At 34.7% G+C, this 27,420-nt stretch overlaps 1 protein-coding gene across 3 annotated transcripts in view; it reads left to right on the forward strand.

Annotated features, from left to right (window-relative positions):
• Positions 1 to 27,420, forward strand: part of LOC121370670 (GDP-L-fucose synthase-like) — a 45,989-nt gene that overhangs the window by 12,135 nt on the left and 6,434 nt on the right. Inside the window, exons 1-6 of one of the 3 annotated variants that reach the window (XM_041496058.1) lie at positions 70 to 193; positions 16,377 to 16,530; positions 18,819 to 18,933; positions 19,343 to 19,471; positions 22,634 to 22,707; positions 26,247 to 26,380. In XM_041496058.1, the coding sequence (XP_041351992.1) occupies positions 187 to 193; positions 16,377 to 16,530; positions 18,819 to 18,933; positions 19,343 to 19,471; positions 22,634 to 22,707; positions 26,247 to 26,380 (613 nt within the window). In that variant the 5' untranslated portion in view covers positions 70 to 186. Of the gene's footprint in view, positions 1 to 69; positions 194 to 11,670; positions 11,754 to 16,376; positions 16,531 to 18,818; positions 18,934 to 19,342; positions 19,472 to 22,633; positions 22,708 to 26,246; positions 26,381 to 27,420 lie in introns of those variants that run through there. The other 2 variants (XM_041496059.1, XM_041496060.1) reach the window with 2 other exon arrangements.

The following is a 27,420-nucleotide window of genomic DNA, read 5'->3' on the forward strand; positions in this document are numbered from 1 at the left end:
ATGTAAACCAGTAATCACTAAGGCTTTGCTTCACCCCCAAAGACCCGGATGATCGGTAACTAGGCCGTGTGACGTCACGCCGGTTCCGAGAATTGTTTGATTGGTATCACGGTTCATCGAAAAGGCACCGTGACACTAGCTGTACTTGAAAGATTTTTACCGACAGCCGCTGGCTGAACACACAACATGACAGGTATGGCAAAGAAAGGATTGATTGGCTAATGTCGTGATTCTCCGATCCATCTATATAACTCGTTCCGCCTAAATTATTATAATCCTGGTTGTAATAACCAACTGCGCAAGCGCGGCAATTGTTGGTCCTTTTCGGTGGTTTTCCATTTGATATTTGATGTATCACCAGTTCGAGGGAAATATAGCTAATAACACAACACAGAAGGGACCGATAATTTAGTTCGAGCGAAGCCTTATAGTCGACTCTGGACGTATTCGACCAATCATCAGTTAATATACGGGTTTACCGGATAAAAAACTCGGGACTTCGTTTTTGGTTCGAGCGTTGCGGTGTGATCGACCCTTCTGAGGTCGAGCAAACGAGATTCTACTGTATTTTGTTGTTATCTTTAAATCAAGGCTCCCTCTTGTTAAAAAAATTCCGCATCTCAAAATTTGTGAGAGAAGTGACGTCGCTCTATTTGGACCTCGCGTGAGGCATGCATAATAGTGTTATCATCAAAGCAGCAACCTAATTTCCTGATCCTCTTGGTGAAACGAACAAACAACTTTCACCAAAATCATCTTTATTTAATATTGGACATATTAACGGGGGAGGGGGTGGGGGGCGAACTCAGAAATAGTTGAGACAGCAAAACATATATTTTAAAAATCGGAGAATGGGTCTACTGAGGTGATTCGATCCTATGACGCAACTACCTCAGGCTAGCGCTCAACCGACTGAGCTAGATCCCGCCTGGGAAAACTAGGAGCGAACTGACTTGGGGTGAACTGGCTTTGGTACGAAACGTCTGGTACCTTTGACGAATGACTTGGATCATGTGTTTTAATTCTTCATACTGTTATTTAATGGACAATTTAATGATAAGAGACGCTTAATACAGATCGATGTGTTTCCCGATACTGATCACCTTCCACCCTCACAATCCAAAAATAAAATCAATGAACCTGCTATTCTACGTCATTCATTATTTTTACCCGGGAATTTGACGTCACTGTAATTTATGCCGATACTCTTATTTCAGCACAATTTTACATTTAAAACGCATCTAAACATACAAATGGAATAAAATTCGCCACTCTTAATCACTGGTTAGACATTTAACTGCAGGTCAGAGCTGCTTTAACTTTAACCCAGGGTTAGGGTATATTTAACTCATGGTTAGCGCTAACCAACGTTCGAACAACGCATTTTTCAATCGGTGATTAAATTTAACTCTGGGTTAGGCACTTAACCCAGGGTTAACGCTAACCCAGGTTTCGAACAACCGGGCCCTGAAATTCTAAGTTCGCCGACCTATATCGTGACGTTGCGTCACATGATCGCCCTCTCAGCCATTCCGTCTTCCAGGGGCCGTCTCAAAACGACAAGTGCCCGACAATCACAAAAAACCCCAGAAGTTTGTTTTGTGTAACGACACCACTAGAGCACATTGATTCATTAATCATCGGCTACTGGATGTCAAATATTTGGTAATTTTATCAGTGTTAGAGAGGAAACCCGCTACACTTTATCATTAGTAGCAAGTGATCTTTTATAGGCCTATGCACTATCCCACAGACAGGATAGCACATACCACGGCCTTTGATATGCCAGAGTACTGTTTGTAAAAATACATAATAACGTAGCCTTTTATCTCAAAGGCTATTCTAGATCAAATTTGACACCTTTAGAACAGTACCTGCTATGTAGGCCTACTGGAGTGCTATTAAAGCAAAGTGATATAAACGAGCACTTGCTGCTAAACGATAGCAGTAGCCTATGTGGTCAGGATCGTTGCTTTCTGTTTCTATTTACATGTTTTGTAATAACCACATAAGTTAATTAGCCATAGTTTTAAAATGTGCTGTGTAGTTAAATATTTGAAAAATGTTTCCGAGTTAATAATCCTGTTTTTTTCATAGTTGATATACATAATTATGTAGATCTCAATGTCAGTGGAAATTCCCATTTACCTTTTTTTAGAGATGTATATCGGACGGGTTTTTCAAAATGAGATTTCTTTTCTTCGCATACGTAAAAAAACCCTTTTTGTTTTGTTTTGTTAGTTCATGCATGCGTTACATTTTAACTTCAGTGAAAACTGGAAATGCCCATTTTCCCTTTCTAGTGATGTATTTCGGAATTTTTTGGATACATTTTGTTTTAATGTTTCTTTACGTAAGTGAATAACCCTATTTGTTTTCTTAGTCCTGGCATATGTATGTATATATCACAACCGTTAATGTAAATGCCAACTTTCCATTTCTTGTGTTAAATATAGGGGTTTTTGTGGGGTTTTACTAAATGACCATAAATTAATTTCGCACTTTTAAATCTTATTTCAAAACGTGTGTACTACTCATTCAAATATTTTTAATTGTGACAAAAATCATAACTGTTTTTCTGTATCAATTTAGCGGCAGCAGCTTTAATTAATCTTCCGCCATCTAATCAGGTATCGCGTATTTTTAATTTTCTTGATAGTGTATGTACAGACTAACATCCCAATGTTTTCTAGAAAATTCCTGCAATATTCGTTTTGCTCCCCATTCCTTTTCAGTAAAACAAGATTAAGTGACCATGGTAGTTTTGTCAGATACTATCAGATACTTGTCAGTGATACTAAGTGATAATTTGACAGGCTACCTGACAGGTAATATTTGATTAACAGATGTCATCACACAGAAAGGAAGGAAATGTTTTATTTAACGACGCCCTCAACACATTTTATTTACGGTTATATGGCGTCAGACATATGGTTAAGGACCACACAGGTATTGAGAGAGGAAACTCGTTGTCCCCACTGCATGGGCTACTCTTTTCGATTAGCAGCAAGGGATCTTTTATATGCGCCATCCCACAGACAGGATAGTACATGCCATGGCCTTTGTTACACCAGTTGTGAAGCTACACCACCAGAGCACATTGATTTAGATCTTTTGCATGCACTTTCCAACAGACAAGACAGCAAATACCACGGGTTTTGATTTACCATCGTGGGCACTGGTGAAAAACAATTAGAGAATGGGTCGACATGGGTGGTTCGATCCTACAAGCAACCACCTCAGGCGAGCGCTCTATCGTCTGAGCTAAATCCCACCCCATGTCGCTACGTCAAAGGCATTCGACCTTATTTTCAATGGGTAATACCCATATTAGGTGCAAAATAGTATTATTCTGTTGTAAATACCACGTTATAATAAGTAAAGAGGGATACATGGTGTTTTAAGGGGGGGGGGGGGGGGGGTGTTGTTTTTTTGTTGTTGATGGTTTTCTGTGGGGGTTTTTTTTTTGGGGGGGGGGTTGTGGGGTTTTGGGGTTTTTTTTTTGGTTTTTTTTTTTTTTTGGGGGGGGGGTGCGGGGATGGAAACCGATATGTGTAGGCCTACATACACCATACATATATTTCTACTTATACGTCACTGGGAATGCCCATTTTTGCTTTCTAGTGGTGTAGCCTATAAGTAAAAACGGCTTTCCCCAAGTGATCCATGAATTCTAGTTACTGTTCAGTCTGGGGGTTGGATGAGGGGGGGGGGGGGGGGGGCAGTTGATATGATTTAGAAATTTTGATGGTATGACCATAGTCCAAAAGATAATGGGGGGGGGGGGGGTAATAACAATTTAAATATCGACCAATTACACTTCGCCTTTTATAGCGTTATTTGGGAGCATACAAATTCTAAAAATATCGGATGAGACTATTTATGCAATAGGCGAACTTGTTGGTCTATTTCAACATTAAAAAACTGGGGGAAAAGTGCAGTAATAAACTCAGGATTGTATACTAGTATAAACAGATTTTATATCTATACCATCACGTTTTTTTGTTTTTTTTTCGTCTTGAAACGAACTTTATATAAAATTTTATATTGAAATTAGTTTCCGAATCATTTCGTATACTCTTGGCATAATCCCGAATGTTTTCAAATTCTTTTCAAATCACTGGCATGGTTTTGCAAGTAAGGTTTTGATTAGTCGAATGAAAGGTCATCTGGACATGAGCTCCAACGGGGTGCTGTTAGATCTACAGGTAATTGTGGGTTTTTTGAGTGCGTATTAATTATTATTATTATTTCATTTTTATTTTTATTTTTTTTATTTTATTATTATTATTATTTATTTATTTTAATATTAGTTTAAACAATATTTATTGCCGTCAAAATGCGGTTTGGGATTGGCCAACAGGCAAGAGCCTATATTAAGGCCTCTCCCTACATTTTTAAATACAAGTTTGATACATCAAGATGACAGAAATAGTATAATAATTTTAATAAATTCAAATTAGCTAAGATGAGAAGAATGGAAGAGAGAGAGAAGAAAGGAAAAATAAAAATAGGTAGTTGATATGATATTATTTAGTCACAGTTGGGAAGGGAGAAGGAGGAATAATTAATGGTTAGTTATCGAAACGTTTGCTATTAATTATAAAGTCTTGAACAGATTTAAATATAACACTATTTTCGTGGGTACTACAATTTGGGTCACCAAATAATAAAGTCTTGCAATTAAGATTGTGATATTTTGACAGGTGAGTATTACGAATTACATTATATAGTGGACAATAACATAAAAAATGTTCTGCATCTTCAATAAGATGTCCACAAGTACAAAATGGACTGTCACTTACGTGTCTTGCAAATTTATGACCATTTAGATCGCTAGTTCCCAAGCGGAGTCGACTATGTAATATCTGTTGCCTTCTATCACCATCGTAAAAGTAGCACGGTACAATTGGGTCTGATTTATTTAATTCTGATTTAAATCTATTTAACGATGAAGAATTCCTAATATCGGACGTTATATTATTCCATAATTTAACTGCGGAAGGAAAAAAGGAATTCGCGAAAAGTTTAGTTCGACAAAAGTATGTAAGGAGGCGATCTACATTACGAGTGTAATATGGGTTTTTTGCAGAAATGGGGCGTGGTAATTGTAATGTCAAGAATGTGGGGAGCAAGTTATTAGAAAGTTTATACATCATACATAGTTTATGGCGACTTCTCCTTTCTGATAAAGATATAAAACCAGTTTCGCTATATAGTAACTCGTGAGATGTTCCCCGGACAGAACCACAAATTGTACGCAAAGCGTCCAAGTGTATATTTTCAAGATTGTATGCCTGTTGGAGACTACAATTATCCCAAAGAATATCGGCATAATCAAAAATGGGAAGAATAAATGATCTATAGATTTTTACTAATGATTTTCTAGATAATCTATATTTAAAGGATCGAAGACAATTTACCATTTTACTGGCCTTACTTACAATATTTTGTATATGGAAATCCCATTCCGCAGATTTCTGGAATGTAAGGCCCAAGTGTTTATGGACATCAACCTCTGATACTTGTACGTTGTCTAAAAATAACTTAGGATTGCTGGGGGTTTTAATTTTTCGGCTAAACAACAAGGTTTCGGTTTTTTCGGGACTGAACTTAACAAGCCACCGTTTAGCCCACTTGTTAATATGCTCTAAGTCAGAGTTTAAAATATTATAACATAGTTCAGGATTTTCAACAGTAATAAATAATGAGGTATCATCAGCGAACAATCTAATATTTGAAGTAATCCCATTAACAATATCATTTATATATACCAAAAACAAAATAGGACCAAGAACAGAACCTTGCGGAACACCTGCGGAAATGGGTTTAGTATGAGAGAAATGGTTTTGTAGTACTACACATTGTCTTCGATCAGATAAATAGCTTTCAAACCATAATAAGAGTTTTCCCGAAATCCCAACAGTTTCTAATTTATAGATCAGACCCTTATGCCAAACTCGATCAAATGCTTTGCTTATATCACAAAATACTGCTCTAACTTCTTTCCCTTCATCCATAGAATGACAAATAAAATGATAAAAATCAATTAGTTAGTTCACAGTTGAATCGCCAGGAATAAAGCCAGACTGGAATTTTGTTATGGTGTTATTTATTCTAAAGAAATTGAAAATGTGCTTAAAAATGCATTTTTCGAAAAGTTTGGAGAGATTACTTGTAAGTGAAATGGGTCTATAATTACTTGGTTCATGAATACTACCCTTTTTATGAATAGGATTTACGTTAGCAAGTTTCCAATCTGAGGGGAAAATGGAATGGTGTAATGATAGATTAAACAAGCGTGTTAGAGGGTATGAAAGTTCTTTAGCTAGTAACTTAAGTAATCTATTGCTAATAAAGTCGGGGCCGGATGATTTGGATGTATTAAGGGTGTTTAAGATATCTTCTACTTCGGATTGTACTAGCTCTATTTCTATAAGTGGATCAACTGTAAGGTCTACTGTCTACTGTTTTTAATATTATTATTGTCCCAAGAGCTCACTGACTTACAAATATTTTAAATATATTATATATATGTTATATATATATATATATATATATATATATATATATATACAGACTATTTAGATGTACACAATGTTCATGTTTAAAACATATACTGCATTCAAAACAATATCTCACCCACTCACTTACTCCCCCTGCCCCCCCCCCCCCCCCCCCCCCCCTCCCCCACCCCCCCCCCCCCCCCCCCCCCCTCCCCCCAAATATTCATGTACATCAGTTTTCATACATGTCGGTAATTAGTTTTAAATATTTCTGGGAGCAAGAAAGAAGAGAAAGAAGAAAGGGGAAAAACGAAATATCAGAAGAGATAGAAAAGAATAACGGTGCAGCAATTTTCTTTTAAGCCAGTATGTTAAACTACGGTTGAAAAAGTTCATGTAAAATTGTTAATAAATAAATTATACCATTCACAGTTTTTAAGCAGAATACACCTTTGAATTTCTAATTTGTGTTTAATTGACCGTTGTAGTGATCGTAAGTTCAATTTTTATTTTTGCAGTTTTATAGAACTAATATAATATTTTATATTAATAATCATCCAATTTACTACACTTCTATTTGTTTCATTAGGCAAACCTAAGATAACGATATGTTTATCAAAAGTAATATGTTCACCCACAGTATTTGTTATCTAATTTGCAATAAAATTACATAGTTCTTTAACAAAATGACAATCACAAAATAAGTGTTCCATTGTCTCTGGCAGCAGATTACAGAAAGTACATTTATTGGTATCTATGCAATATTCGATGTAATATTCTGTACTGAAACCACCGCAAACTTGTATCTCTGGTACATTTAAAGGGTATGCTATAATATATTTTCCATTCCCTTAATGAATTAATTGTGATTTTGGAATTTGTAATGTTTTGCGTAGCAGTTTACATTGTTCCTTGCAATCTTGTTTCTCTTTTAAAATCTGCTTTAACTTTGGGGGATAAACTGGTTTATAATTAGGGAAAACAATTTGATAATTTAATTTTCCATATTTTTCAGTGAAACATTTTTCTGCTTTAATTAAAGACGTATAATCTAAAAAAAATCGTTATTATATTATACTTCACCATAAATTAGTTTTTTATTTTTTAATATTTTACTGTTGTGCCAAATATTGATACCAACTATGTTGTCTATACTTTCAATGATTTCTTCACATTGAATTTTTCTCCAGCTTTCAAGAACATCTTTCCAAAAAGGATTATTTATATTTTGCATTTTCTTGCTAACAAATTGATCCCCAGATATATAATTAAATCATGTATTGATACATTTGTAATAGATGAAAAAAGATGTATCCATTTTGAATCATTTGTAAATAGTCTTCTTATCTATGTTGATTTTAAAGCTGTTATATATATTGAAATATTAATCATTCTTAATCCTCTGTTTTGATAATATTGAATTATAGTTTCACGTTTTATTTTTTCTGATTTATTTTCCCATATAAAACTATATTAGTAAATTAGTAAATTTATTATTTTAGGTATTATTAATGTTTTTAAAACAGTGAGTCTGCCTAATAACGTCAATTTTTGTGCACTCCAGATTTTCATTGTACTTTCCATTTCTAATACTTTTGGTTCAAAGTTATCTTTAACTATATCTTTTAAATTTAAAGAGAAGCGAATTCCCAATAAAGTAAACTTAGTTGAACCCCATTCTTATATCCATCTTGTTTGATGAAAGACTTAATTTGAGAACGTTTTTCTGCCAATCCATATTGTCTTTGATTTAGAATAATTTAGCTTCAAACCTGACATTTTTGCAAAGCAGTCTAAAGTAGTAAGTGTGCCGTACTCGGGAGATCCATCCAAAATAAAAGTAGTATCATCTGCATTAGGGTCTCCACGAGTACTCGAGTACTCGGGCACGGGTCGAGTCTAGCAAGACTCGAGTCCGTTCACAGGACTCGAGTACCCGTACAAGGTGGAATCAATTATAATACACTGGACAATGTAGGACAATAATTTCAGGCTTAGATAATCAACGATATAAGTGACACAATAATTATAAGATCATGCGCTAGTTTCTTTTTTTAAACTGGCCGTCCATCCATCATAACACTAAATATATCAATCGGTTTCTAAATGCAATACAATGACATGATTTGGCATCCATGTTCAGCCCTGGAATTAAAATGCATAATTCTATTTAACTTTATTCTTTAATCTCATCATCATCTAGTGTAAATGTCGGGTACTCGGGTCTGGGTCGAGTTTGACCCTCGAGTACTCGAGTCCCATATTTTGGACTCGTGGAGGCCCTAATCTGCATAGTGTGAAATAAGATATTCTTCTCCATCAATATAAATTCCCTTAATATTCGTGTTATTGCGTGTTAAAATGGCTAGCACATATTATAAACATGTGGGACGATAACGGATCGCCTTGTCAGCAAGCCTGTGTATAACTTAAAACTTTCTGATAGATGTCCATTTTCGATTACAGCTGAAACTGAATTTTTATACAGTGTTTGTATTCAGGTTTTTATTGAACACATAAAATTAAAACAATTTAAAGGTTTTTGAATAAATTTCCAGGATAAGGAGTCAAACGCCTTTTCAAAATCGACTAATTATAGCTGACCTGGTATTTTATATGTTTCTGTGTATTGCATAATTTCATATATGAACTTTATATTTTCTCCTATATATCTTCCGTTTATAAATAGTAATTAACCAGTGGAGCTAATTTTAATTAGATTGGTTACTGTTCGAAATTTGAACTTAATTCACGGCGGAAAAGCGTTAGCCATTCACTCGAACGCATTATTAGTCTAATCGTGAGCAAAAAGTATTAATTAAACTGAAGTAATTGAAATAATGACCATAGAAACCATGATCGCATTTCTAGTAATAGTTGAAATAATCGTTTTCTTGTATAACAGATATAAGGCTTGCAAGCTGCAAAGTCTGAAAAATAGGAGAGACGAATGTTTTGACAAGTATAACGAAGCAGAGTAACAGGTTAGAGCCGCCGAATCTGGAAATTAACTATTCATTTACCCGTAGTACCTACATACAACACAGGTGTGTCTATTTTATATATATATATATATATATATATATATATATATATATATATATATACACATATACATATACATATACATATGTATATACTATTCAAAAAAAAGTAGGGAACCTGAAATATTAATGTTAATATCAACTATTAGACCGAACATACGTTTTGACCACAGACATCCTAGTAAAGAACGTTCAGATCTGTTTATCAACACACCGAAACACATTCCATAGTTTGCACATTCATCACGCAGTTGCCCCGTACACGTGCGTGGGGTATCATTCTCAATTTTGACAATTTCCAGGAAGGTCCATTAACCACTGTGGAACATTATTTCTGTCAATCTTTTTCATTCTGTTGATCAAACAGTTGTTATTGTTTTAAGTCATTTTTATTGTTTAAATTTGCAATTTATTGATTAAAAAAAAAACCCGTCAACTTTCAAATTTCACTTCTGACCCAATGGTCCTTCAAGATCTTTGGTGGTCATAAAACCCAAATACATTTGCCCAATTAATTCACTATTATCATATACATTGTATATTATAACCATTCCCCACAGCTAATATACTTTTTTTTGACGAGTATATATACATATACATACACACACACACACACACACACACACACACACAGAGAGAGAGAGAGAGAGAGAGAGAGAGAGAGAGAGAGAGAGAGCGAGGAGCGAGAGAGAGATGTACATATATATATATATATATATATATATATATATATATATATATATATATATATATATATATTAAATAAATAATAAAAAAAAAAAAAAAATTAATTTTAAAAATCGGGAAACACTTACTAAAATAGTTTAAGATTTTTATGCTCGTACTACAGCCGAAATGGGGCGACAAAAAAAAGAAAAAAAGTGTTAGCTGTCTTTCCTCCACAAATAAATGTTTGATAATATTTGTTGCCATATAAATTTGTCATTATTCGAAAAGCAGAGAGTGATTTTGTATTATGCTCTTTACCAATAGATAGGACAGTACATAACAATGCATTTAACGTGTATTTCAAAGGCGGATCCCAGATAGGAGACCAGATGGAACCTCCCCCCCCCCCCCCCCCCCCCCCCGCAGGTGTTTAATCCTTGTAAACGTATGTAGTTAGACTATTTCCCATTGTAATTATCCGGACCAGTAAAGGAGTGGTGGCGAAACCACGGAGCAGGATACGGAATATTTTCCAAATAAAATAAAATAAAATAATAATTTAAAAAATAATAATAATAAAATGATGACCCGGCTTGTAATCGAGTATTTACGGTAATCTGTTGCAAATTGGATAACAAATACTATGGGTGAACATATTACGTTTGATAAACATATCGTTATCTTTGGTTTGCCTAATGAAAGAAATAGAAGTGTAGTAAATTGGATGATTATTAATATAAAATATTATATTTGTTCTATAAAACTGCAAACACAAAAATTGAACTTACGATCATTACAACGGACAATTAAAAACAAATTAGAAATTCAAAGGGGTATTCTGCTTAAAAACTGTGAATACGAATATTTTGAAACATATTGGAAGAAATGGTATAATTTATTTATTGACAATTTTACATGAACTTTTTCAACTGTAGTTTAACATACTGGTTTAGAGACAAACATTAAAAGATAAAATTTGCAACCCGTTATTCTTTTCTTTCACTTTGATATTTCGTTTTTCCCCTTTCTTCTTTCTCTTCTTTCTTGCTCCCAGAAATAATTAAAACTAATTACCGACATGTATGAAAACTGATGTACATGGATATTTGTGTGTGTGTGTGTATGTTGGGGGGGGGGGGGGGGTGAGTAGGTGAATGGATGAGAGAGTTTTTTTAATGCAGTATATGTTTTAAACATGGACATTGTGTACATGTAAATAGTCTGTATATACAGTGTGTGTGTGTATATATATATATATATATATATATATATATATATATGTATGAAATATAATTAAAATATGTGTACGTCAGTGAGCCCAGGGCACCTCAACCCTGACACTGCCTTATATTTCTGGGGACAATAAAATTTAAAAAAAAAGAAAAAAAGAGAGAAGTATTTACGGTAAATCGTGATCGTCAACACCCTAAAAGTGATATAAAACCAGTCTAGTAATTTCATCGCGTGGCATTTGGCGTCATTTACCTTTGTTGTGTTGGAGATATCACAACGCATCGGTTTGCTAACAGTTAAGGTATGACCTAAGTGAAATGTCAACATATCGTTTTTAATGTTATAATATTAATTAAGTAAAATTTAAAAGCGAGCGTAGCTTTCATTAGAATAAGCCTAGGTTTCATTATTAGATAAGTATTTATATATATTATGTCAGTAATTCCAGTATTCGTTGGGGACCTAATTTCGGCAGGTGTTCTCGCAATAGCAAAATCAAGGCGAGCTGAAGATTACTCTCCTGAAATTGTTCTAGTGGAGCAATCGCATGATGTGTCAAATAAAATGCATTAAATATTTTAGTGAGAGGTGATCAGTTTGCCACTCTCCCAAAACCTTCCAGGCGAGTGTGGAGGAGAGCGGGAGTGATCACTCGCCTTTCCTGTCGAAGACTGCGACAGTGTGCAATTAGATGCAATTCCATGCAATAAAATCAAACATGTTTGATTGGAGCAATTTCAGTTGCATACAACATGCAGGCTAGCACACACGATGCAACAACGTACGATTTTTGTTGCATACATTGATTTTAAAAAAAAATCTTCGCTAATCATGACATGAGACTCGGTCGGTGGCCAAAGAAACCGTATAGGAAACTTCATGCCAGTAGCTTACTTGTAAGTGATGTTCTACAGCTGTTGGCGAAAATTAAACATTTCCACCGACAGCATAAATGTTAGACATATTCCCTTCATTCACTTTCATAAAATATGATCCATAAAAATGCACAGCAGCTAGAGGAAATGGTGTTGCTTATCAAAACTACGTCATTTGCACAAACAATCACCTGATTCAAATAATAGTGAATGAACATTTGCATTGTTACACGACATATGTATCAGTGAAGTTTACATAAGTGTTTTATCAAAACATGTATGTTGTTCAACAAAACATGTACTTATAATAATTCATAAAATTCATTGATTGCAGTTATAAAACATAAACAGAAGTAGAATTTAAAACAATTTCAGGACTACTAGCCGAGTCTAGCTACTAATAGAATGATTTTTAAAAAGTTATATGATTAAAAAAAATAAGAATTTAAATAATTCTATAATATTTTAATTCTATAATGTTCTGAAATACATCTTAGAGGTCCTAACTTTTCACAAACCAACCTTTCTATTTCCAGAAGGCCATATTTTATTTCTTAGCACACATTTGGCCTGCTATTTAAAAAAAAAATTTACTTCCTTATTTTAAGCACTGCCGTTGTCCGATATGATATTAAACTGTTTTTTTCAGTGAACGAATTATAATGTTCTTTTAATTAATAATATTACAGTATAATATTAGACTTGGGTGGTATTTAAATTGCAGATTCTGATTAGAGTATGTATTGTAACACAGAAACAGCTTTTAAAATAATGATCTGGAATACTATTCAGCAAATATTAGCTCCAGATGGGGAAAAAAGGATTTAAAAAGTAAAGTTTTCGCTTCCTACCTATAGTACCCTAATTTTTTAACAGGAACCAAATTTTTTTTTTACTACAAAATTTATTAGTAGTAGTAATACTGTTATTAGCATTTTTCTTGCTATACTACTATAGGTACAAGTCATGAACTTTTAATATTTAACTTTTATATTCTAATTAATATTTTGTGTGGCGATGAATCAGGGCAGTCCAACCCTAACACTGTCAAAATGAGCTGGGGGACAATAAAACGAATAAAAACAAACATTTCTTTACAGGGCAGCATGGGCACCCATAGAGTTTGACGTCATTTCCATTCAAGTTGACACCGCGCCGCATATTGTTATGTCATTTGAATATCTAATAATGGTGGACTGGAATTAAAGTTGCATGTACAGTTTATAAAAAGACGTATTAAGCTTGAGATTATATGATAAAGAGATTATTACCCTCATGTGTTTCGGTATCGTCAATATCAAATATTAGGAATAAAAATAATGTATTATGCTCACCAGAGCATAATACAACTTTTATTCCTGATATATGATATTGACGATACTGAAAAACACTGGTAATAACATAGATATATATATATATATATATATATATATATATACTCGCGGAAAAAAGTTTACTTGAAATCTGGTCATTAAAATTTCAGTAAATAAACGTGTAACCACTAGCTAGCTCCCTTCGATATTCCAGCTATGTCCTGTCAATTGCACGAGCTGTTCATACTTTGTGATCACAAGTTGCATTACTAGCTACTTTTTTGACGTCATTTTTCTTATCATTGGACTCTAAAACTATTGTATGAATTATCATCACTCAGAAAAATAGTTTTGTTGGCATCTGATCATCATCAGTGTGATGCCACACCTCCCAAGAAAATGAACTTCTTCAAACGATGGATATGATTGAGGTTAGAATGGCACAAACATTATTGCAAGTCATTTTGATGTTCATTGGTGTTCATCAGAACACTATGCAATGTCTGCAGAGATGTTCTCAACAGTTTAGGGATACTAAGGATCTTCCATGTTTAGGGAGTCATGTTGACAAATCGTTAATATCAAGTGGGTTCACATATGGAATCATTTGGAAATGGCAAGGTTAACATCCCAATACATCCATGAGTTAAGGCCAATCAGTAGAAGAACTGTATGCAACCGATTAAGTGATCACAAAGTACGACCATGACCGTACATCAATACGTTGTTCTGTTAAATCATCACTGACGGCACACCAAGCATTGTGTAGACCGTACTTCAGGTTCAGAAGGCAGGAGAGGGTCACTGTACTTTTAACAGATAAATAGTATATCTATGTAAAACAATATTTTAAAATATTAAAAATGTAAGTCTCACTGAAATTTTGATGATGCACAGGAACTTTTTTCCCTGAGTAAGTATATATATATATGGCAATTTAAAGCCTGCCCATGCATGGCTGTTGTGAAAAAAGAAAAGAAGACTTTCAGCAAATAAATAAAACTGAAGGGTTATTTTACTGTATGTAGACCTATTTTAAATATACTAATATATACTGTATACTATATACTGGCAGCTAATGTACACCAGGTGTAAACATTTTACCATTATCATGTTCTCGACGTACGGCAATTTATATCTCAATGACGGCAATTGCCATTGGTGCCGTTGTTGATATGGGGTCATTCAAATATTATGTAACGCTTAAGTGGGTTGGGGTGTAAGTCCAAGCAATATGTGGCATTACAAGGGGTGGGGGTGTATTGAACAGCGTTACGTAACACAATTTTGTTTTCTCTTAAACGTGTCGTGTCATGACAACAAGAACTCTGTGTGAGCTCGTCCATTCCATCGTACAGCAATATGTCAGTTTAAAGACGTCATCGTAGTACACATGAGTATAAATAAACATTGCCATGTTGCTTTGTCTGTGTGTTGGAGGGGAGTATATCCGAGCGTTATGTAATATTTTGGGGAGTGTATGGTATAGTGTTACGAGGCGTTACAAGGGGTGGGTGGGTGTCTAATTTTAACAAAAATAGCGTTACGTAATATTTGAAAGGCCCCTATAATATACGGTAAACAATTTTATGTATGAAAGTAGCTAGCTAAAATGTACCTCTGTTGCCGCTTGATCTTCTAAGTAAATTTAGCAATTCACATACATTTGTACTTCGATATAGTGTTCAGTTGATCCAAAACAAAATGTTAAACTATATTTTTACTGTATATTTAATGATATATACTAGTAAGTCAGTTTGGACTCATGGAATGGGTCATATATAAATAAAAAATGCTATACCACAAAATGTATCCCATTACTATGAATTTATTTTTTATTAAAAATGTAATTAATGAGGGATGTATTTCAGATTTATATTATTGTTTTATACATATGTTAGCTTGATTTCTGTTATATTAGTTCCAATATTGGATGCCTAGCACAGCAGATTTAAAAAAATAAAAATAAAAACCCATTTATGCCATTTAAAATAGAGTTGCATTAAATATGTTTATGCAGCAGTGTAAAGGAACCTATAGCCAACAAAACCAATCCAAAAGTAAGTTGTTATGACAAAAATGTAATTATGAACAATTTTATGTATAAAAGTAGTTAAAATGTCCCTCTGTTACTGCTTTATCTTGCCCAGTTGGTGATTTTGGCGAGTGACAGAGCTAGTCCAGCAAACATTCTTGATTAGCGATATTTCTAGTCAGTTGAAAATTGATTAGCAACTACTGTTTAATGTTTTATAATTGTGTAGCGATCTCTGAAACTTGTGTAGCGAATCGCTAAGCGATACTGAACAACATGTTCCTTGTAGCCCTATAGTAAATGCTAAAATTGCATAGTCTGTCTGTAAGGTGCACCATTCTACATGTGTCCTGTAAGTAGTGCACTGTGTAGTTTGGGCAGCTACAAAACAGCATCCTAGTAAATGTACAGGGCTCGAATTTAAGAATTTTTTACCTACTGCAATTTTAAAGTAAATTAGTAAAGCAATTAGTAAAGCTCCTGACCATCGGTAATTCATATTCACTATGGCAATAGCCGTCAGTGAAGTCATTAAGTTCGAGCCCTGCACGTACATACACATGTATGTATATCATATCAAAGACATAATCTACATATACTTATGTCATGATAAGCATAAACTTTTCATATAACTGACAATGTGCAAGACAGAAATGTTTTTTACTAAACATATTGGTTTATGTACCTTTATTTTTATTCAGATTTAGTTATTAACACAATGGCAGAAAAGAAAGTGATTCTCGTCACTGGTGGAACAGGGCTGATTGGAGAGGCTATAAAGACCATTGTTGAAAGGGAAGGTCGTAAGCCTAATGAAGAATGGGTCTTTGTGTCATCCAAAGAGGCAGACTTGGCGTATGTATACATGTGTTATAGATTTATACATTGCTGTTACAATTTGATGATGATGTAACCAGAGGGGACTATAGGTTTTATCTTCATCTTTCTATTTGTCTGTCATTCAGCCTGTCCAACAGTCCTACGTACAGTTTTCCCAGACTTTTTTTTCACAATGCCTCAAGATATGGAGCTAGAATGTAATTTACATAGCTTTATCATGTTGAATTACAGATCAAGTTTGAATTTCATAATGATTTACTTATTTCAGGCCTCCCAGACCTCCTATGTTTCCTATATTTTTTATAGGATCCTATAAAACTCCTATATTGAGATTCATTTCCTATATTTGACTCAGTTGCTTTGCCAAAATGTTGATGAATAAAGTATTTTACTGAGTTATATTCGCAGTAAAAGGCAGCCAGCCTGTCAGAAATTCAGAAGATGCTTTGAATGTGGGAGATCTGTATCAAGATCCTGCTCACCTGATAAGGTGAGGAGGATGTATTACTGATACAAAATATACCAACTTTCAAAGTATCCTGGATATCGGCATGGACTGCTGGTAAGCCTTGGTATATATTTGTTGAAGTAGTAGATGGTATCTTGTGTACATACCATTAGTAATGTAAATGTCTTTAGAAATCCATGTAAAATGCCTATAATTATGATAATCGGTCCCAATTGTCCTATAAAACTCCTATATTTGACCTCAAAATTCCTATAAAACTCCTATATTTTGGTATGCAAATTCCTATATTTCCTATATTTTAATATGTACAAGAGGCTGGGAGGCCTGTTATTTTTGACTCTGTGGCCTGGTCATGTTTATTTGTTTATAGGGCCATAACTACACATATTCAAGAAATGGAATTTTCATTGTTAGACAGTTATGTGGCCCTTAAACTTAAAGGTATGAGAACATTTGTGGGGTGCATAGGGGACATGTATGCTTGTTTAATGAGAGTAGCACAGTTTGCAGTCTGCAACTTTTGTAGGATTCCATGCTTTCGCAAATCCCAGTAAGATCTTTAAATGTGAGATTATTAGATGGAATCATAAAAATTAATCAGTCATTTCATACCATGGTCATTTTGTACCATCCACTTCATATCATGGTCATTTTGTACCATCCATTTCGTACCATTGTCATTTTGTACCATCTGTTTCATACCATGGTCATTTCGTACCATTGTCATTTTGTACCATTTGTACCATACTGCCTGGTCGTTTCGTACCACTGTAAAAAGTCGTACTAGTTGTCACTTAGCACTGTCCAAGTAATGGATGGGTGCCGTAAATCTATTTGAGTCCTTTTAGCGTTTTGTTTTGTTTAACGACACCAATAGAGTACATTGATTTATTAATCATCAGCTAGTGAATGTTTGACATTTGGTAATTTTGACATATAGTCTAGAGAGGAAACCCACTACATTTTTCCATGGACAGGATAGCACATGCCACATCCTTTGATATACCAGTAGTGGTACACTGACTGTAACTGGGCTACATCCCACCCCTCAATATAACTGAATGAAGAAAACAATGTTTTCTATTAATTACTTTTTTAAATTCTCACTTTATCTTGTGTATTAAGTCACAATTTTAGCAAATTTATATTGTCATACATCAATTTATCACAAAATAAAAATGGAGAATAATAATATACCACAGCAAAAAAATTTAATAAACATTTCTTTATATACATGTAGCAATTTACCTTCATAAATTTAATTTTTATGTTACAATACAAAATGACTGAATGATGGTATAAAATGACCATAGTACGAATAGCACTGATAAATGCAGGCTGATTCAACTTTTTCTTAAAACTTTTCTATTAGGCTTGCATGTAGGCCAGCTAACAGAAATGTTTGCATGCAATATGAATTACAATCACTAATATGCATAAAATATTTATTAAGATTAAACATATACAAATTTATACATTTATGATGCTGAACTACACATATGGTATTTGATTAGGAATATTTTTATTTTAACTGTCAAGTAAAATTAATTTAGAAGTGCTAATTCCGAAATTGGCTTTTTAGTTAAATTTTGTTGATTGAAGTATATGTATATTGTTTTGCTATTGAAAGACAAATGCAGTAGATACAAGTTTTCCATCTTACTAGACATTTTATAGCACATGTATCGATGACAATATGCAATTTAAAATATGAACAGAAGGAAGGAAAGAAAGAAAAAAGAAATGGAAGTTGTCCATAGTTATTAAATATGCAATACGTTTTTTTCAAATAGAATGACATTAATATTATTACTATTATTATTTTAAATTTCAGAAATAAAGAACAAACAAAAGCTTTGTTTGCTAAATACAAACCCACCCATGTGATTCATTTGGCTGCCATGGTGGGAGGACTGTTCAGAAATCTCAAATACAACTTGGATTTTCTCGTGAGTACCATATATACAAGTTTACACATACCCCTTCTCAACAGTTTACCATCCTGTGTGGTTTAAACAAAACCATCGAGTCACCATGAAAACTTTAAAGATGAATTAGAATCTTAAACATGATTAATAATGATGCACTGTTTTATGCAGAATAGATTTTGTTTATTGGCCGGTCACCAAACAACTAAAAAGTGATTGTGATACTCTCTGAGGCACACAAAATTCATAAAACTTTCATCTGTTTTTATTTGTCATGCTTATCCCTTCATTGTGTAAAGAATAGAAACCCACTATTGTTATCATGAGTTAAATCATTAATTAATTCTTTGTTTTTTAAATATATTTAAATGAGCTAGCACACTGACCCTTCATCTTTAAACAATTCTCTTTTAATATGTTTTTTTTTCAGAGAACCAATATCCAGATCAATGACAATGTTCTACAGACTGCGTTTGAACACAATGTCAAGAAAGTTGTGTCCTGCTTGTCGACCTGCATTTTTCCAGACAAAACAACATACCCTATTGATGAAACAATGGTATGCTTTGATTTAGCAATTGTAAAACTAAAAACATAACATACATTAATTAGTCATAGTTTTCCTGGAACCTGACTTGGTGGTAGTGACTTTTTGATATTTAGTATCATTGCACATATGATTGATTTTTATTCTAGTGTCCAAAATATTAAATTGGATTTAAAAAAAAAAAATTGTTGTTGCTAGATTTGCATAAAATTTGGGTAATTCATTTTCATCTTAGGAATTTAAAACTTCTTCTTTTTTTTCATTGTTCCATCCTGTGCTACATCATTTTCTTCACTTGGTTCACCTGGTAGAACACTTGCCTAAAGTGCTTGGGTTATATGATCAACCCTCATCAGAAGACCCATTGAGTGTCCTCAGCCAGTGCTCATTGATGTGTATGTCAAAGGCCACAATATGTGCTGTCCTGTCTGAGAAAACACATACAAAAGATACCTTGCTACTAATGGGAAAATGCTCATTGACAGGGTGCAATATGTTTTTAAAATTTTGATTAGCAGTTTTCCCTACTGGATGGAGAATTGATTAGCAACTATTGAATTTGATTAGCACTTTAATAAAATGAGTAAACATGAATAAAAAACATTCTTTTCAATAATATTGCATATTTCTTATATATGTATCTGTATTGTGGGCTGCTTACCCCAAAATAAAACAAGTACAGAACAGTACATGTGAAGGGTCATCACTGTCACTTGTTTACAAGGCCGTATCCTCTGGAGGTCAAGGGGGGCAGTTGCCTTCCCCCCCCCCCCCCTCCCCCTCCACACACACACCCAGAGAATCTCACTTTGGTTTCTTTTGGCTATATAGAAAATAGCATAGAAATGTCAGGGTTTAATTTTTATAGTACAACATATTTCTGAATAATGTATGTCAATGGTTATGCTAAGCAGCTTGGTCATCTAACTTGTTCAAAGTGATTTTTTAGTCTTTCCTGAGTTGATTTGTATGTCTGATCCAAAGTGCAATTGTAGCCCGAGAAAAATTCCTCATTTGGCTGATCATTCCCACGTATTCGGTGTTCATTTTTGTTATGAAAATTGACAATTCTTAAACGATATATATACGTATTTTACCGGAACATTATTTGCCGAGGCAGTTCGAAAATTAAAAACGCCAAGCTGTTAATTAGTCGATAATACCGTATGTATACGCAAACATTTTCGCCGCTGAAATAATTTGCGATCAAGCTTTCATTTTACATTTTCACAATAGTTTTTGCCAATAATAAAATAAAAACGACCAATATCAACTGAACTCCTTTCAATGACAGTTTCACTTACGATATAATTATACTCGAGACATTCTCGTTATGCGGTCTGCATGCTGTTAGTCTTGTCCGCATGTATGTCTGATAATACATGATGCAGAAAACTTGAAAAATCACAAACTAGACCAAATACTATTTATTAGTAGTATTCATAGGTAGCATTCAGGTTTACAAATAACGAAAGCCACAAGTATGTATCGAATATAAGAATAATCAGTGTAAAAACAACAAACTGAAATCTCATAGTCACGAGATACCAGACGTGAGTTCAACCAGCCGTTTGTCGCTAATGTTTGCCAGACTGTTTTTTACGCAACAAGTTAAACCGGTCAGAATAATTATCAGACATTTTGACTACTGGCTATCGCTGAACGCAGATCATGCATAGCACCGAGTGTCACTTGTAGTATAAAACCATGTGGCAGGTAATTTGACGATAAAAATAAAGTGCGCGCTATGTGTGTTGTATCTATAGGCATTATTCAACGCTAAATCGGAAATAAGTTAATGCGTAATTAAATTTGCGGAGCTATCAGCATGTTCGCAATTTTTGCGGTATATTTAATTCGTGAACATAATATATTTACGTGCACGGTAGGCTACAAGTTCAGTGTACAAGGTCATAGCTGCTTGCAAATTAGGTTACCACGATGACGTAGCAACTAGTACGTTACGTCACTGTTCTTGTTAAAACGTCAAACATCCTCCGCGTATTCCGACTATTTTCTATTTGAAATACTAACACACGCGAGACGGTTGTACACTGAGATAAATTTTTAAAATGTTTATCATTGGCGAATCAGTTACCTTGGCTGCGATCACGGAAAATCGACACCCCTAAGTGCGTTCTTATCCAGCGATCTCAATTCAAAGATCAATTTGGTTACAAAAAACATGCATCGCAAACTGCTAGTCATTGTTACAATATTGCATCGCGATCGCAAGATTCTGCATCGCTTTTTGCGATGCGAACACGGTAATTTTGCAGCCTGATTGATGTGTATGTCAAAGGCCACAACATGTGCTGTCCTGTCTGAGAAAACACATACAAAAGATACCTTGCTACTAATGGGAAAATTCTCAGTGATGTGTAGGGCCTCCACGAATCCAAAATATGGGACTCGAGTACTCGAGGGTCAAACTCGACCTGGACCCGAGTACCCGACATTTACACTAGATGATGATGAGATTAAAGAATAAAGTTAAATAGAATTATGCATTTTAATTCCAGGGCTGAACATGGATGCCAAATCATGTCATTGTATTGCATTTAGAAACCGATTGATATATTTAGTGTTATGATGTATGGACGGCCAGTTTAAAAAAAGAAACTAGCGCATGATCTTATAATTATTGTGTCACTTATATCGTTGATTATCTAAGCCTGAAATTATTGTCCTACATTGTCCAGTGTATTATAATTGATTCCACCTTGTACGGGTACTCGAGTCCTGTGAACGGACTCGAGTCTTGCTAGACTCGACCCGTGCCCGAGTACTAGAGTACTCGTGGAGACCCTAGTGATGTGTATGTCAAAGGCCACAATATGTGCTGTCCTGTCTGAGAAAACACATATAAACTATACCTTGCTACTAATGGGAAATATCATGGAATACATTTGTCAACTTCAACATAAATTCAGATTTGGTGATTTTGTGAAAGCAGCTAAAGTGCTAAGTGATATATATTATTCTGCTTGTAAAGTATAGGTAACAGACCATTTATTGCAAATTATAAATATTAGTCCTATCTTAAAATAGTATTATCTTGGTTTTTCTCCTGCTATTCTGTTAGGCTTTTCATAAATGTTCTAAACATCCTGAAAATAGTAAATTAATAACTATTTTTACAATTATATTCTGTCTTTTATTTTGTTTTTCTAGATACACAATGGACCCCCTCATAGCAGCAATTTTGGCTACTCCTATGCAAAACGCTTGATTGATGTTCAGAACAGGTATTTTTTATTTCTAATGTGTACCACAATTACAAAACAAAGTTTTAACTAATTACCAGTGTTCACATTTAGTTAAATTATTGAATGATTTCTCATTCCACGCATTGCATCATGATCTTTTGTATGAAAGTGTATATATTAGATGCATTGATAGTAATGGAAAATTAGTAATTCTGAAGTGCTAAAAAAAAATTCTCTCACATTCTATACCAAGTGTTGCTAACTACATTGCGTCCAGTTGTTTTTATTTGGAGACTAAAACATTTCATACTACAGTCAAATCCGCTTAATTGCATAGCCCTGGTGCGTGTCAAATTTATGCCAATATCCGGTATAACCGATTATCCAATAGAGCACCACTTCCAGATTATAACCAACGGTAAACTTTACAAATGCCTTGTGGACAGTCTATCTTACTCTTAACTGCAGAACATTGTCTGAATGCCGATACATGTATGCGTTTCATTTGTTTATACATATAACAATATAAATGTAAGATCAAATATTTTTAATTTTGCATTGTTACAAATCTGCGGTTGTGTTTATTGATGCTATGTCTAGCTACTAATATTCACGTTGCAGTTGGCAGAGTGCAATTTCCACATGCAGGCGAAATAAATAGCTTAAATTAGCAACTGTTAATTGTCAACCAATTTCAGCTTCAGTGTTACAGTATATTTTGTTAGAGATGCTATTGTGCATTGAACAAAATATAAGAAGTGTAGTGTTTATTTTGCTTATTTCATTAATTAATTAAAAAATGTAAAATATTTAATAATGAATTAAATTATTAACACGATGTAAGCCAGGCCTGTGACCGCCCCTCCTATCCTCTGTAGGAACCGGGGGAGAAGCCTGTTTCCCCCCTCCCCCCACAAATGTATGTGGGGTTTTTTTCCATGCTCATCCCACAATATGGACTCTTAATTGAATGTCTGCGCAAGGACTTTTCCACTGTAGAGGGAACACTGCAACTGAGTGATATTGGCCAGCCCCCCAAAAAGAGAGTACGTCGCCACACCAAACGGCTACAGGAGCGGTTGGTCACCATGTGTAACCAGTATGTTGCTGGTGATAAGTGTCTGCAAACCACACTGAAGGGCATAGGCCATTGTATCAGACTGAAGTGAAAACCACCCTGAAGGGCATAGGCCATTGTGAAAAAGTGCTTTGTAATTATGTCATGTAGTATTGAATAAAATATTGTTTTATTGAATATGTTTTAATGTTGTTTCATATTAAAAGGGGCAAATGTCGGGGGGGGGGGGGCAATGAACGCAAGCCTTTTTTTCTATTCCATATACAGATTAAAATCTGGCTTATCCCCTCCCCTCCCCCCAAACTAGACTCTGGCTTATCCCCTCCTCTCCCCCCAAACTAGACTGCCTTCCCCACTCTAGAAACAAAGACCCAATATGAATGTTGTAAAAATAATTTATTTGGCTTTGAGTTAAAAATATTTTGTTCTGCTAAGTTCAGAAGGGTCAAACCTCTTGAAAGAAAAATACAAAGATTCAACATCAATGTAATAACATGAAATCAAATCAAAGTTCTCCCTCAATGCAGTGTAACAGATTAAAACATTGTAACACTTGTCAATTTCACTCTGGCTGGTAGTTTCTTTGATGTAGCCTTCCCAAGTGAAAAACAAAAATGATGTTTATTTCTTTCATGGAGCAAGCCACTTGCTATCACATAGACTGACTGTAAACTGTTGAGTGGCTGTAACAATGAATTAATTGACAACTAGTAATACACTGAGAAGGGTGGACAATTGGATTAGTTCATAGTTGTGAACGTTTTACCTCAGACATGGTAAGTTTCTTTCTGTTGAAAACAATGCCAGTGATGGGTTAGTTGCAGTTTTTATTTTTAAAAATTTAAAATACGGTGGTTCAAATGTGACATACAAAATACAATAAAAACTAATCCTATTTAATTATCTTTATTAAATTTATTCTAGGACACAATTGCCTTGGCCAAGTCTATCTTTCAGCCTTATCAAAGGCTTTACGCTAAGGCATGGGCACATAAAAATAACAAAGGATTATTCCACTACTGCAGGGAAGTTTCTGTTTTCTGTCACCAGAGTTCCTTTGTCAGTATTGTTTTTAGTAATTTTGTAACAAAGAACCAATCACACCTGAAATCCTGAAATGATGCAATAATGGTCCCAGGATTACTGCAATAAACACTTGAACACATTGCTATAAGCACTACGAGTTTTCATATGCAATTAACCGATGTTTGTCTTTGTAAAGCTATTCAAATATGCGACATAATTTGTATTGATTTAATGCTAAATGGTTCTGTGCAAATAACTGATTTATGCTATAAACCGATATGCAATAAAGTGGATTCGACTGTATCTACATAAAAAATAGAAGTATGTGCCTGATGGAAAAGTTAACATAGAGGCCTGGCAATACTAACAAATCCCATTCTCCTAGCTTGCAAGCTTCTTTTCAAACTTACAGAATGACATCCTGTATATATCAAAGTAAAGTTTGTTTTATTTAACGACGCCACTAGAGCACATTGATTTTTTATCTTATCATCGGACGTCAAACATATGGTCATTCTGATATTGTTTTTAGAGGAAACCTGCTGTTGCCACATAGGCTACTCTTTTATGACAGGCAGCAAGGGATCTTTTATTTGCACTTCCCACAGGCAGGATAGCACAAACCATGGCCTTTGTTGAACCAGTTATGGAACACTGGTCGGTGCAAATGGTAAAGTAAAGTTTGTTTTATTTAACGACGCCGCTAGAGCACATTGATTTTTTATCTTATCATTGGCTATTGGACGTCAAACATATGGTCATTCTGACACTGTTTTTAGAGGAAACCCGCTGTCGCCACATAGGCTACTCTTTTTACGACAGGCAGCAAGGGATCTTTTATTTGCGCTTCCCACAGGCAGGATAGCACAAACCATGGCCTTTGTTGAACCAGTTATGGATCACTGGTCGGTGCAAGTGGTTTACACCTACCCATTGAGCCTTGCGGAGCACTCACTCAGGGTTTGGAGTCGGTATCTCGATTAAAAATCCCATGCCTCGACTGGGATCCGAACCCAATACCTACCAGCCTGTAGACCGATTGCCTGCCACGACGCCACCGAGGCTGGTTTACACCTACCCATTGAGCCTTGCGGAGCACTCGCAGGGTTTGGAGTTTGTATCTGGATTAAAAATCTCATGTCTCGACTGGGATCCAACCCCAGTACCTACCAGCCTGTAGACTGATGGCCTAACCATGATGCCACCAAGGCCGGTACCTGTATATATCAACTACCTGTCTTTATAGGGCACGAGGGATTTATTTTTTTATACTAATTAGTTTTCTGGAATTTTGGGTTTTAGGGCTACTTAAAGTTTTTATCATTGTTTCCAAATATGTTTTAATTAAGACTTTAGAGTTTTAATGATATTTATTTATCAATGGCATTAACCTTTATTTTGTTTGTCCTGAGGTGTCGTAAAACATTAACTGAACATTAATACCTAGAATTTAACATTGAGGTTCTGTTTTCAGAGGCTACCATCAACAACATGGTTGTCACTTCACTGCTGTTATACCCACCAATGTGTTTGGTCCCCATGACAACTTCAATCTGGAGGATGGACATGTGCTCCCTGGTTTAATACACAAAGTGTATGAATCAAAGAGTGGGTATATTTAGATTAAATCATTTATTTTCTCATTTTGACAAAGTCAAAAGGCAACATATAAGTATTGCTTTTCCAAATGACATGTTTTTGCATTTTGTTTCATTTTTTACAAACTGTAAGCTTATAGTTGCATTTATGAATGATCAGTCGGATGGCTTATTGGGCTATTTCTTGTTCCAGCCAGTGCACCACGGCTGTTATATCAAAGGTCATGATATATGTGAAAATTAAAAACATGCAGTGTTTTCTCTCTGTAAGACAATATGTCATATATACCAAATGTTTGACATCCAATAGCTGATGATTAATAAATCAGTGTGCTCTAGTGAGTGGTGTCATTTAATAAAACAAACAAACTATGAATGATTATCTCAATACATATTTAAATATTAAAAATAATTTAATTTTTAAATAAAATACTTAATTTTCAATGTATTTTATTTGTAAAATTAAATACTGTACTTAATTTTTTAAACTAAATTAATCCTGAATGTTACACCACCTCGGTGGCGTCGTTGTAGGCCATCGGTCTACAGGCTGGTAGGTACTGGGTTCGGATACCAGTCGAGGCATGGGATTTTTAATCCAGATACCGACTCCAAACCCCGAGTGAGTGCTCCACAAGGCTCAGTGGGTAGGTGTACACCACTTGCACCGACCAGTGATTCATAACTGGTTCAACAAAGGCCATGGTTTGTGCTATCCTGCCTGTGGGAAGCACAAATAAAAGATCCCTTGCTGCTAATCGGAAAGAGTAGCCCATGTAGTGGCGACAGTGGGTTTCCTCTCAAAATCTGTGTGGTCCTTAACCATATATCTGACGCCATATAACCGTGAATAAAATGTGTTGAGTGCGTCGTTAAATAAAACATTTCTTTCTTTCTTTCCTTGAAACGAAATTTGGTTTGCAATACTGTTGGGTCAATTGGTGACTGTTTTTTAATAAATGAAGAATTTAAGGCTTTAAAAAAAGATTTGAAGCTATTTTTATGAGCTTGTTGGGTTACAGCAAGCAAATACTATCGATATTGGTAATA

Source organism: Gigantopelta aegis, chromosome 4 (genome assembly GCF_016097555.1).
Source record: "Gigantopelta aegis isolate Gae_Host chromosome 4, Gae_host_genome, whole genome shotgun sequence".
NCBI classification, from domain to species: Eukaryota; Metazoa; Mollusca; class Gastropoda; order Neomphalida; family Peltospiridae; genus Gigantopelta; species Gigantopelta aegis.